Genomic DNA, 12,852 nt, shown 5'->3' on the forward strand with positions numbered 1-12,852 from the left:
ATGACTTGGTTGCACCAACTAAGGAAAAGCAACAGTTTGTTTTGAGAAGAGCGCTCTAAAAACTAGACATTTTTCTTGAAACCCCGAAAGGGAAACGAAGATGGGAGCCATTGCCATTGGCCGTTAAAATAATATCCACATTCTTCGCAGCATTTTTCTTCATTAATAAAGGTGAGCAGGAAGCAGGAACAATGAAAATGAATAAAAAAGAAAGGGGGAGACTGCTTTTAGCTTGATTTGATGAGGAGGGGGAAAAAATAATGCTTTTTTCAGATGGAAGCATTTAATGCTGCTTCCCTCAAGTCTTGTCACCCTCTGCAGTGGGACTCCACTGATTGACTCACTTTCCTCTTTCTCTCTCTTGCCAAGAGCACAAACGATTCAAAACACACCCACCATCTCTCTCTCTCTCTCTTGATTTCTCTTCTCTCTCTCTCTCTCTTTGATTTCTCTTGTGTGGTTGCCCCCACACCTCCCCTTCTATTACTAATACTGCTACTGCAGCCATGACTCCCATGCCTCCCCATCTGCTCTTTGCCTCGCACGTGTAGACCACTCCGTAGCCAATGAGGATAGAGACGGCAGAAGGCTGTTGCGCAAGTGCGGAGCAATAGTATGTCTGTCTCCCTCCTCCTCCAACACCAACACCAACACCGGCTCCAGTACCATTACCAACCACCCCCTCTTCCTTCCTTCCCTCCCTCCCTCCCCCTCCTCTCTACCGCCATCGTCATCCCCCTTTCTCTCTCTCGCCCTCGTCGAGATGGAATCCGTTCTTCGTCTTACTGATCTTACTGGATAGGAAACTTGTTCGTTTTTGGCGAAGATAAGGGAGAGGAGAGGGGGGAGGGAGAGAAAATGGGTGACAACATTGGGGACAGGAGAAATGATCACCATCGTCAAAACTATCATCGCCATCACGAGCATGATCATCGGCATCATCATCCCCAGCACCACTACCGGACCCCATGTGATTTCTCCCAAGATCTCATCACCACCACCAGCACCACCCACATGCCCCATCCTTTTGACCAGCCGTCCCCCTCTTGCTCCTCGACCTCACCCGCCTTCAACCATCACCACCACCATCAGCAGCAGCACCAGAACCACGATGATGTCTTCTTCCACAACCCCAGCTTCCTCCCCATGGAAACAAAGGCCTCCCAACCCCTACTCTTGGCACCCGCTGACCTCCTCACCTCATCCTCCGATTTCCCTCTCCGCTCCCCCGGCGGCGCCTCCGACTCTCTCACCCTGAAACTGGGCAAACGCCAATATTACGAAGAGGCCAGTAGTGGTGGCGTTGGTGGTGGTTTCCCGAAGTTTGGCCTAATAGAAGACCTCCAGGTCTCCGGTTTCTCGCTTATGAAGAAGGGCAGAGACTTTCTCCTCCAACCCCACCACCAACCGATATCTACGCCACAACCATCGGCGTTACTGTCTTCACCCTCCGCTGCCGGTGCGCCAGTGCCGAGATGCCAGGTGGAAGGATGCAACCTGGGGTTGATGGGTGCTAAGGAGTACCATAGGAGGCACAAGGTGTGTGAAATGCACTCCAAGGCCCCTAAGGTGATCGTCCAGGGGCTAGAGCAGCGGTTTTGTCAACAATGCAGTAGGTGGGTCTCTCTCTCTCTCTCTCATTATGACTCTCTTTCTTCACTGGCTGGTGATCGTACGTCTGCTTCCTCTATTCACGTTTTTGTGACTGAGGAAGGTTATGGCAATTTGGTACGTCTGTGGTCGGTCACGGGAACGTTTAGCCTCTGATCTCTCTTGTTCATGACACTGCTTCCCTTTCAATTTTTTGGGGATTGGTGCTGCTGCATTAGAACTTAGATGTGAGGGTTGTTTGTGCTTATAAACAGTTCACTTTTTCAAAATTGTCGTCCTCAACCTGGTCTCTGCATTTTTAATCCTAACGGAGTAACTTTGTTGCGGTCTGCAAGTTCAGTAAGTTGGTCTGGTTTTTTCTTTTTTTCCTTTTCTTCTTTTGTCCTCACGGTTCTGAGTTCTCTTCTTAAACTATTTCCCGAACGTGGCGCCTTCTAGTTTACATTTCGTTCGTATTTTGAGAAGCAAGCTTCTTCCTTCAGGCGGTTGTACATGCTCTAATGCGTTGGTCTTGCTTTTGTTTTTCTTTCATTATTTTCTTTTGATCTTTTCGTACTTATTGGTTGATTGATCCGATTTTTTTGAATTGGGGTTCTCATGTCCTAAGCGTATTTCTTTAACTGTTCTGGGATTTTCGACACTAAGCGGACAAGCTTTGCAGTTTCCTTGGTTCTACTATAAGGTGTGACGGATTTTATGAGCCTAACGTAGTTGATTTCATGATACGAATTTTAGAACTTGTGTTTCCTTTAATTGGTCTCATCGATTTTCACCAATCTCTTATTTTAATGGGTTCTATTCGTCGGAGGAGCATGTATCTTGACAGTCACTCTCATGCTTCATTGCTTTCTTGAGTTTTCTATTCTTTGTGCAATCTATTTTGGGATCTGTAACGCATTTTTTGATATTGACGATTTCTGTTTGTGGTCCACACGACGAAAAGTAATTAAATAGACATTATCTGCTTTTACCATTGTCAGTATCTGACCTTTGGGAATTAAGTTACAGAAATAGCTCCTGTCGGAAAGCGAGAAGCCGATTTTTTGACGCTATTGTAGTTCTAGGGGTAGCCATTTTCGCCTTCTGTTTTTCATTTGGGATTCGATGTTCATGACTAACCGCATTTTCCGGGTGAAGTATTCCCGCTTCCTTCATCTTGGTTCTAGGTCGCCAAGCTTTTTTGGTTATATATTGCTCCCGACCCATTTTCAAGTCCTATAGTTCATACGCTAATCATTTCTTTTTTGATATTGCAATCTGTAGGACGAGTTTATGCGTTTCTAGTTTTTCACTTCTCTCCTTCAGTTTCTCTGGCTTCTCGTGACATTTTATTCTTCCGTGATGCATCTAATGCAGGTTTCATGTGGTTTCTGAGTTCGATGATTCTAAGAGGAGTTGCAGAAGGAGATTAGCTGGTCACAATGAGCGTAGGAGGAAAAACTCTTCTGATTCCGTAAATAGGAATCATTCTCAAGGTATAGTTGTTACTCACTGCTTTTTTCCCTGCTTTGCATTTGTGTATACTTGTCCATAAGTCCAAGTGTGCATGCTCATTTCTTCCTAATAAATCTTCCTCTCACATGATGTGACGTAGTTTCAAAGGCCACAACTAGTCTTGGACCATTCAAGGCTTGCTGGTGGTAGTAATTTTTACTTCCATTCCTTGTCAAAATTGTTAGTCATGCATTGGAGAAGTATCTTTTGGATGCTGTTGCTTCCATTCCATGAATCTGGGCACATGTGGACCTCTCACTTGTTGATTGAGATTAACATCTATGAATTATAAAATATACGCTTCGTTTCCTCTAAAAGAGATCTTAATGACTGTTACGTAAAATTTTAAATCCTTTCCAAGAGAAAGTAAAACTTGTTAGGTGTTACAGAAGCAGGCAAAGCATATTAGAGCTCTCCAGCATTTGGAGGCCTGACTTGTGCAAATTAGCTCCGAATCAACGAAATGTAAGCTTTTATCGGTAGTAACGAGTGGATGGAAAATGGCTATTCATCTTGATGCTGGTTTCTTATCTGATTTGTAGTTTCATTTTTCTTTCCTCTTGTTTGCAACTTGCAAGTTTTGCTTGTGCTTTACTGGCTTGGCTGTTCTGAAAGTTTAGTCGGGTATCATTCTTTAGTATTTCTTGCACTTCCTGGTTAGCATATATTTAGGAACCATAACAGGCCCACAGTGATTCATAAGTTTATTTCCTTTCTGGTCTGCACAGTTCTTATTCACGGAATGCGATATCTCAATGTGAATTCAGAAGAAATATGTCCATTCGGATATTTTAGTCCTTTTCAGTCTGCACTGTCTTCACTAGTCCTTCAAATTTCAAAAAGTTAGAAATGATGGAGTTCGCACTTTCGTTTCACAATTGGATGCTATATTTTTCTTGTGAGATAGCTAATCACAGAAAACTTGCTTTTCAACATGTTTCCGTAGCATCTTTCTTGGAGGTCTTGGCTTCTCAAGCTTGACTCATCTTGTTTGTTCTTCATATCCTTCTTCTGCATTTGCATCTTTACGTTCATTTGCTCCTGCACGTCTCTGAGCATCTTAATGTTAGACTTAAAATTTGTTACTTGTTTATTTTTTCTAGTCTACAATTTATACTGTTGCATTTCGTGTTTGTTTTTCATTGCTCTCAACTCACGTAGAAATGATTTGAACAAAATGGTGGAGGCCTAACCTCCAGCAGAGTGGTTTCAGTGAACTCTTGTAGAAAAGCGTTGTTGACGTTTTTGCTACTATGGGTGGCTTCTCTTGCCATTCCAAGCATTTGTGGGCCCATTTGAATGATGTCTTTGAGTCGTGTGAGGAATACTCAGGTCATATTCTCTGGGTCTACAAAGAAGTATTCTATTTGTTTTACTCAATTGAATGGTGTGACTGGAAAACAAAGGGGATGCTTTCAAGTTTCAACCATAATACGACGGGGAAATATCTAAGGAAACCAGCTTCGTTATTCATTGCCTGTCAAATTTGTCATAGGAATTGAAATACAAAGTCGGACTAAAATTCAGGGTAAAAAACTCCCTAAAAAGGATCTATTCTGTTTGTCCTATTTACTGTGAAGAGTATTTACGTTTTCAATACCTCCAGATTCTGAACGTGACCTGGTCTGGTGGGCTCTTATCTTGTTTGTTTCCAAAGGTTTCCTGTGGCTTTATCTCCCCATTATTTATCATGGCAGCATATAGCCGTTGATATTCACAGCCGTTTTATGCCCTTGAATGTCGTTCCCTGGGTCTTTGTTCTTTATTCATTTGTTCTGCGGGGGTCTCGATTTGCCGTTGCTCAAACCTTATTCGTAGAATCCCTATTGTCTATTGTGCATCTTATGTGAGCTTGTTCCCTATGTCGTTCATTACGTTCTTGGTGCCTTGTCGCCTTGGAGATCCAAAACATGCTTCATGGCTTGACGCCCATCAACCGTTGTGGTGATGCCACTGTGTGGTGATATATTTTCTGTTAGTGGAGAAACATTTCATAAAAGTTTAGTTTGGTCTGCTGACCCATCTGTGTGCATGAAAATACAAGGTCATGAATTGATCGCTTCCTCGGTTGCCAAATAGTAAGGCCCTGCTTTTCTTTATTTATTTGATGATCTCTTAACTGCTTTATTATTTGTGTGTTATTTACACCATTAGAGAGCCAGGTTCGTGCTCCGCGGAAAATATTTAGTGTTGTCTATGATGAAGATATGACTTTGTCTTTCAGATTGTTGCCCATCATCAGATTGAAATTTTTCAGTAAAATCCATCCCCAGTATAAAAAAAATCATTGTAGTAACAATGCGCATCATTCTTCTCTTCTGTCGAGGTGACTCGATTCTTGCTCCTTGTCAGTTTCTCGTCATCCGCATCGACATTGTCTGTTATTGAAAACGGTCATCAATTAGATGGTGATTAACAACATAGAACGAAGCAGTCTGGCTCATGACGAACAATTTATTGGAGTCTTCTAAGTCAAGTCTCCTGTTACTATCAAAGGTTTTATCGATATTCACCTAGACCATTATTTTGGTATCGCTTCATTCTAATGTTTTTCTTATCTGCGTTCCAAAAGTTTTCCATTGCAATGAGGAATATAGTTACTAAGAGTGGACTTGGATACTTTCATCATATTTTTCATGTTCAGCAAAGGTCCGTTAGGAATATGAATATTCTCTGAGCATCTGACTCGTCGGCTACAGAAACTGAGAGAGGAGCTCGTTTTCACATTTTGCGTCAGTATTGCACAAGTAGTTTTAATTAGCTGACCGATTGACATGTGCATCAAAACATTTTCTTAGCCAGAATGTCTTGGCTTTGCATCCCATCAAAAGCCATTTTCTGTAGATGATTCACAAACCTATAACTCCCGACTTAATATGATCGTCATTTAAATGACTATTAGTCTGACCCTATCTTTCGCGGAAAGTGTGTTAATCAGAAGCTGGTCTAGTGGCTTCAGCTTGCAGTCGCTCTTTTGATCTATTCGCTGGAAGTGAAAGTGGTATTTCGTGGTTTTTAAGGACAAATCAGTTCTCATATTGATTAATTGTAGTGGGAATTCAGGTGTTTTTGACCGAAATGATGGTAGCATTAGTAGTAAGTGCCGATTAGAAGGATGATACAGTGTCATGAATGATTTCTCTAGTTCAATCTGATCAACCTGTATTTCAAACCGGAAGAGTAGTATGGAAGGTCGTCCTTTCTTTTGACAAGCTTCTTTTGTAAAAGAAACTTTTGCTATCGTGTTTTCATCTAAGAAAATACTAACTACCATGACATGAAAGGTAGCGATACTGTTCTTGATAACTTTCTTATGCTGCGCACTTGGGGATAATGGGGAATCGCGTTCTTACAAAAGTCCGGAAAAAAGAAGTGTATCTTGACACTTGGTACCAGATACCTTACCCTCTTGACACCGTCATCACATCAGTTCATCAAGGAGACAATATGAAGCTCCAGGATAAGATGAAAGGTTTCTTGCCAGGGCATGGTCCTCATCTGATGTCCTTTCGGAAAAGGAGGTAGAAAGATGTCTACTTATCTGTGGGGTTGGCCCTCTTAAGGATCTTTGTTGGACCCTTTTTTATTTCAGTAATCACCATTGCTGTCAAACTCTGTTTCCCATCTTTCTTCGGTTTCCCTGATGAATTGGACCACCACTATCTATTCAGTTTTGATACTTGTCGCTACGGTTTCTTCTGTTTCTAAATAGAGGCTAATGGTAGAAGATTCCGAACAGATTGCGCCAACAGAGGCACTGGAGGTACTTCACCTCTTGGGCTTGTTCGCACTTAGGAGTCTTTAACACCGTAGTCTGTCTTGTGAAACTGCTGTTGATGGTATTGAATGTTGCTTCACTTAGTATGTGTGTGGATGACCTCCTTGCCGTGGAATTTATCAATTTATAACTTTTGACAAAATGTAGGTGGTCCACTGGCATGATAATGACTGATGTACAGTAAACTTTTCACATTCTCTCTCTCTCTTTTTTTTTTCTTTTCAATTAGGAAGCTCCGGCATATGCTTTTCATGTTCCCTCAATTCAAGCAATCTTCTTTTGAGGAACTCATTAAAGTTTCCGTGAACTCCACGAGCAGTACGCTTCGTTCTTACTGGCCTTACTTTAAAGTCATCTAGAGCTCTGAAAATGTGTCAGACTCCATCAATTCATCTTTTGAACTTATCTCTGTCTTGGGCTTTTAATATAAATTCGCGTTTCTTTCATTCTAGACAATATGTTGCTTGCTCGTGTCGCTGATCATGTTGCTTTACTGTGATGAGGTCAGAAGCCTGCATACTTGACGAGAAACATGGTGCCGAAATGATCATCGAACAGTCTTGTTGCGTCACCTTTCTCTTTCTCCCTCGTCTGAGATGAGAAATCATTTCTTAGGTTGAAAATTGCTCATGTGGGTTTAACTTTTTTATTTTAGAAACTTTCACTATTTGAGAAACTGAGAGAAGATTCCAGACCAGGCCAGCTGAGTCATTTCTTCTGCTTTCTAGGGAGAGCCTACTTTTGTAGTTTATGATGCATGCAGATGCAGGGTCAATAATTTAAGTCCGGTTGGCAGACCGAACGTCCTGATGCCTTCCTTGGGGGAATCGGGGCTCCCAGTCCCTTTCCCGTTCTCGAATTGTCCAAGTTTACCCCTCTTTCCACTACCTGGTTGTTCTTTCATTTGAGGTCTCTTCTTTAAAAGTTGAAGGGCATTGTTGAGATGTAAAGTTTTTCTAAGCGGCCTTTTGCCCTTGTCTCTTCTTTCTGGTTTTGCAGACAGTCGTGTAATGGGTGGCAAGCTTCCGTTGGTGTACAACGCTCCGTCGTCGTCGTCGACGCCGTCTCCGTCGTCAGCCGGACGTGCTCTCTCTCTTCTGTCATCCAAAAGCACCTCGCCGTCCTGGGCCCCACCCCGCGACCTCTCCTCCCGATCCAGTGCTGCCCTACGCGAGCTAATCGCCGAGAACCGGGCTGCTGCCCTCGCCAAGCGAGCCGTGCCACCAGAAGCCGAGTCGGCTCTTTCGCACGCGCCCAAATCCGACGCCGCTTCGTCCTCGTCGCCCGTTCACTACCAGTACCACCACCATCAGCAGCAGCAGCAATTGCAGCACCAACAATTTTTGTTTGCTCACTCTTACCATGGACGGTCGCTGCCGGCCGGCCTACACGAGTTCGAGCAGCCGCCGCAGGACTTGCGGCCGGCAGCTGCTACCACTCTCGATCTTATGCAAGTGCCCCATCCGGCCTCCCAACCTCCAACGTTCCAGCTCCTCACTGAGAGGGGTAATCGTCCCGCTGCTGGTGCAAACGAGGTTGACGATGCCGACTGTGAGATCTGGAAGTCATTTGAGTGATTAATCGTTGATTTTTATGTTTTAGCGCTGAAGGAAAATGACGTGGTTACTGCCCTTTGGATTCTCATGGCGGAATCTGATTGAAACATATATAGTGGCTTCATGTTAAGCACCTCTTGACAAAATAACTCTCGTCTCTCTGTCATTCAAGCATTCAATGAGAGAAATAGAAAGAGGTGCCTTGTGATACAGTGTGATTTATTACATGCGAGCAACTGGGTGTGTGCTACCAACCTTTATGCCTCTGGTTCTCCCTTTCATTGAGAGCAAGAGGGCCGTCGAAGTTGGTAGGTTAGGGGGACCTTCCCCTCCCCCACGGTTGTTGCGGCGTCTGAGTTTCAGAGATGGAGTTTCGTTTTGGATACATTCACTCTTCAGCGGTCAGCACAACGGTATATAAATTGCCAGGGCCTCCATGTGTGCATCTTCAAAGCATAATCTCCGATTGTAATATCTACGAAGCTGTTTCCTTGTATATTTTCTTGTGATTCTAAAACTTTGCCGGTGTAGGCCGCGCTTTGAACTTCTACTTGATACTTCTGTTTGCCCAACGGCTCAAAAGTAACAGATCATGTTCGCAGATCCTCATACTAGCATCTCTTTCATTCGATGGCCTTCAAAATTGGAAGCAAATAGGCAAAATCCGTGTGCTTGCATTTGAAGAATAAACTTTCATTGACCATAGTCTTCGCGGCTATGCATCGTCCAATTTTCAGATGAACTGCACTGGGGCTCATAAATGATTCAACTTTGCGGTTTTGTTCTAAAATCATTTTAGTGTGCACCCTACGATTAAAATTGATGATTAATTGGCATTTTCGTGTCTCTTCATTTGAAGGGGAGAGCAGATGAAGGGTAACGATGAGGTCGTTTAGGCCCAGGTGGAATGAGTGGCAACTATTCACTGGTTACCGAAACCGTTCCCTATTAACAGAGATGCTGTCGCTCTGCTGGTGGTTTATGGACATGTCGGACTTTCCAACCTTGAAGAGATGCATTTGTGATCAAGTCGTGTTGTGGTTGTTTTTCAGGATAAAGCTGCTTGAGTAAAAACTTCTGTCCGAAGCAGTTACTCTGCTTTAGTATTCTTTTACCGGAGAACCCACTTCGCTGCATTATCTGGGCATCAAACGCTGCTAATCCAGTTTGAAGCTTTTACGCAGCCCACTTAACCAGGCGTCCGCAGTCGTTGTGGTTGTGCTGGCCTAAGATGGCTGACAACTCAGCTCTTTCATGCAGCCGCTATTCTACTCTCCTCTCTCCGCTGCAGATTCTCACCATCAGGTGGACGATAGAAGTCTATTTCTTAGAAAAGAATAAAAAAAAAAACTCAAGAGTTGCTGCACTGAATAAGGAAAAGTATGAATGCATAAGCAGAAGTTTTGGGGTTTTGCCATTTAATGAAACTTAGTTTTGGGTTTTCTTTGACGTTTTCCCAAAGTCAAAAGAAACCGATGTGTGGGTTTCAACTGGACGACGCAATTAGTAGTACATATCACTATCTACATTCAAAAGAGAACCAAACACTGCAAGACGATAAACAGTAATCTGCCAGTGCCAGCAATAAAAAAAATATACTGAACTGCATAATTTTACCCTGCAGTCTCAGCGAGTTGGAGTTCGTCATAATCAGAATCAAGGGCATCATCTGCGACAGGGTACATCTTGAAGCTGTGTTCAGCTAGCGACAACGTTTTCTTTCTTTAGCACCATACTGGAAGAAAGGGGATGCAGGACACCACCGGTCCGCCACTTGAAGGAATATGAAGGAAAAGGATCAATACGAAGTAGTCCGAGAAACTGATGAAGCAATAACAGTTGACTAAATGGAAGCAAAAAGGATGATACTCAACGACCCAAACACGCCATGGGATCACCAGAGACTTATTGCTTCCCAGCAGGAAAGATGGCAACAATTGTGACAATGATAAATGATTCGATGTGTTGTTGAATCATGTCTAAAGGGGGCGGCGAGTTTCTATGCAGGCAAGAAAATAGTCAGTCCAACACAAGTGGAGAACTTTCAATTGGATAAATTTCCTTGAATGCAAAACAATCTAGAGCGAGAATGAGATATGCAAGCCTCTAGAAAAGGATTCCCATTATGATTACCAGCTAAAGACAACACATTTAGCTTGATAATCAAGTACAAAAGGCAGGAAATATTTTATTAATGTGAATGTTCATCATGAAGTTGAGAGATCAAAATTTGAAGAAATAAAAGCTGGTAGTACACAAATCACAAGGAACCTCAAGAGTGATGCTGGAGCACTGGAGCAACAGCTAAATACTAATTCGTTACCTATGAAAAGGGGGAATTGGTGGTGTGCGGAAGTGGAAGAGGCATCCTTAGTGCACCCCCATCGTGTTCAGACTTGAGACTGAGGAAAGTGTGTTATTCAGTGTTGGTCTAATGGCTTGAGCTTGCAGTCACGTTTGACCTACTTGCTGGAAGTGCTTGCAGTCTCTTTTGAGCTATTTGCTGAAGTGAAGGTGGTAATTTGTGGTTTGTAAGGACAAATCGGTTCACTAATTGCAGTGCGAATGCATGTGAAAAAAATGACTCTCGTCTGGTTGAGTTGGAACTCTAAGGGGGAGCCGCCGACCGATCTGGCCCTGGGTCACCCTTTCATGTTGAGAACCAGTGGGCTGTTCCATTGCTCAGTCGACGTTGAAGTTGGCAGGTTAGGCGGGCGTCTCTTCCCCCGCAGGGTTGTTCCTGCATCACAGATTCAGAAATGGAGTTTTGTTTCGTTTCTTTGATGGATACCTTAACTCTCCAGCAGTCAACAATGTCACAGTATAAAACGTCAGGGCCACCATGTCTGCATCTTCAAATGACGGTAATATCGGCGAAGCAGTTTCCTTGAATATTTTCTTGTGATTCTAAAACTTTGCCAGTGAAGGCCGGGCTTTGGACTGCTAGGTGACACTTTTGCTTAACCAACGGCTCAAAGCTAACAGATCATTTTCTCACAGCCTCATACTGGCATCTCTTTCAATCGATGGCCAACAAAATTGAAAGCAAATAGGGAAAATCCGGTGTGCTAGCCTTTGGACAACAAGCTTTCATGCGCTATAGTCTTCGCCCCCATGCTTCGTCCAATTTTCCGATGAACCGCATTGAGGCTCATCGATGATTCAAGAGCGCAGTTTTGTTCTAAAATCATGTTAACGTGCACCCATACGATCAAAATTGATGATGAATTGGCATTTTTTGTGTCTATATTTCAAAGGGACAGCGGATGAAGGGTAACAATGAGGTCGTGGAATGAGCGGCTGCTATTCTCTGGTTACCGAAATCTTTTCCCAGTAAACGGAGATGCTGTCGCCCTGCTGGACGTTTCTGTACATGTCGGGCTTGCCAACCTTGAAGACATGCATTGGTGGTCAAGTTGTGTTGCGGTTGTTTTACAAGCTGCTTCAGGACGAACTTCTGTCCGAAACTGTTACTCTGCTTTAGTAATCTTTTACCGGAGAACCCACTTCCATCTCTCAGCCGCCAGGAAGGCTTTTCCACTACTTTTGCCTTGTGAAAAAGATGCACCATCTGGGAATCAACAGTTTGTAGCTTTTATGCATCCCACTTAACCAGGTGTCCGCAGCCATTATGGTTGTTCTTCTGGCCTAGGATGGCTGACGCCTCTGCTCTTTCATGTAGCAATATTCTCTCCCTCTCTCCTACCTTCGCTGCAGATCCTCACCATCATGGTGGACAATAAAAGTCCATTTCTCCAAAAAGAATAAAGAAAACTCAAAGTGGCTGCACTGGATAAGGAAAATATACATGCATAAGCAGAACTTTTGGGGTTTTGCCATTTCATGGATTAAAGCTAATTTTTGGCTTTCTTTTCCTTATTACGAAACTTAAAAGAAACCGATGCATGGGTTTCAACTGGGCCAAAGGAGAACCAAACACTGCAATAAGATGAACAGTAATCTGCCAGTGCCAGCAATACAAGAAATTTACCCTACAATCTCAACGACTAGGTGTCCGTCCTAATCAGAATCAAGGGTATCTCCAGCGACATGATACATATCCAAGCTGTCTTTTCAACTACCGACAACGTTTTCTTTCTTTCGCACCAAACTGGAAGCAAGAAAGGGGATGCAGGACGACGCCACTTGAAGGCATGTGAAGGAAAGGGATCAATACGAAGAAGTCTGAGAAACTGATGAAGCAATAACAGTCGACTAAATGAAAACAAAAAGGATCATGTTTAGACGACCCAAATATGCCATGGGATCAGCAGGGACTTCGTGCTTCCCTGCAGGAAAGATGGCAGCAAGTGTGACAATGATAGATGATACGATTTGTAGTTGAATCGTGCCTAAAAGGCGTGACGAATATCTATACAGGCGATAAAATAGTCAGTTCCACAGAAATGGAGA

The 12,852-nt window shown here is 43.3% G+C and overlaps 1 protein-coding gene across 1 annotated transcript; it reads left to right on the plus strand.

Moving 5' to 3' along the window:
* Positions 1-203: 203 nt before the first annotated feature.
* Positions 204-8,649, plus strand: LOC116265453 (squamosa promoter-binding-like protein 8). The gene is made up of 3 exons (XM_031646047.2): positions 204-1,616; positions 2,968-3,086; positions 7,883-8,649. The coding sequence occupies exons 1-3, from the start codon at positions 859-861 to the stop codon at positions 8,458-8,460; spliced, it is 1,455 nt and encodes a 484-aa protein (XP_031501907.1). The 5' UTR covers positions 204-858; the 3' UTR covers positions 8,461-8,649.
* Positions 8,650-12,852: the final 4,203 nt, after the last annotated feature.

Source organism: Nymphaea colorata, chromosome 12, assembly GCF_008831285.2.
Source record: "Nymphaea colorata isolate Beijing-Zhang1983 chromosome 12, ASM883128v2, whole genome shotgun sequence".
Classification (NCBI taxonomy): Eukaryota; Viridiplantae; Streptophyta; class Magnoliopsida; order Nymphaeales; family Nymphaeaceae; genus Nymphaea; species Nymphaea colorata.

What these genes read in the sequence shown, in the direction of transcription:
- LOC116265453 (XM_031646047.2), top strand. Translation starts at nt 859, where the DNA reads ATGGGTGACAACATTGGGGACAGGAGAAATGATCACCATCGTCAAAAC. An exon ending in TTTTGTCAACAATGCAGTAG is followed by an intron (nt 1,617 to 2,967) that starts GTGGGTCTCTCT and finishes CATCTAATGCAG; the next exon opens with GTTTCATGTGGTTTCTGAGT. An exon ending in AAATAGGAATCATTCTCAAG is followed by an intron (nt 3,087 to 7,882) that starts GTATAGTTGTTA and finishes CTGGTTTTGCAG; the next exon opens with ACAGTCGTGTAATGGGTGGC.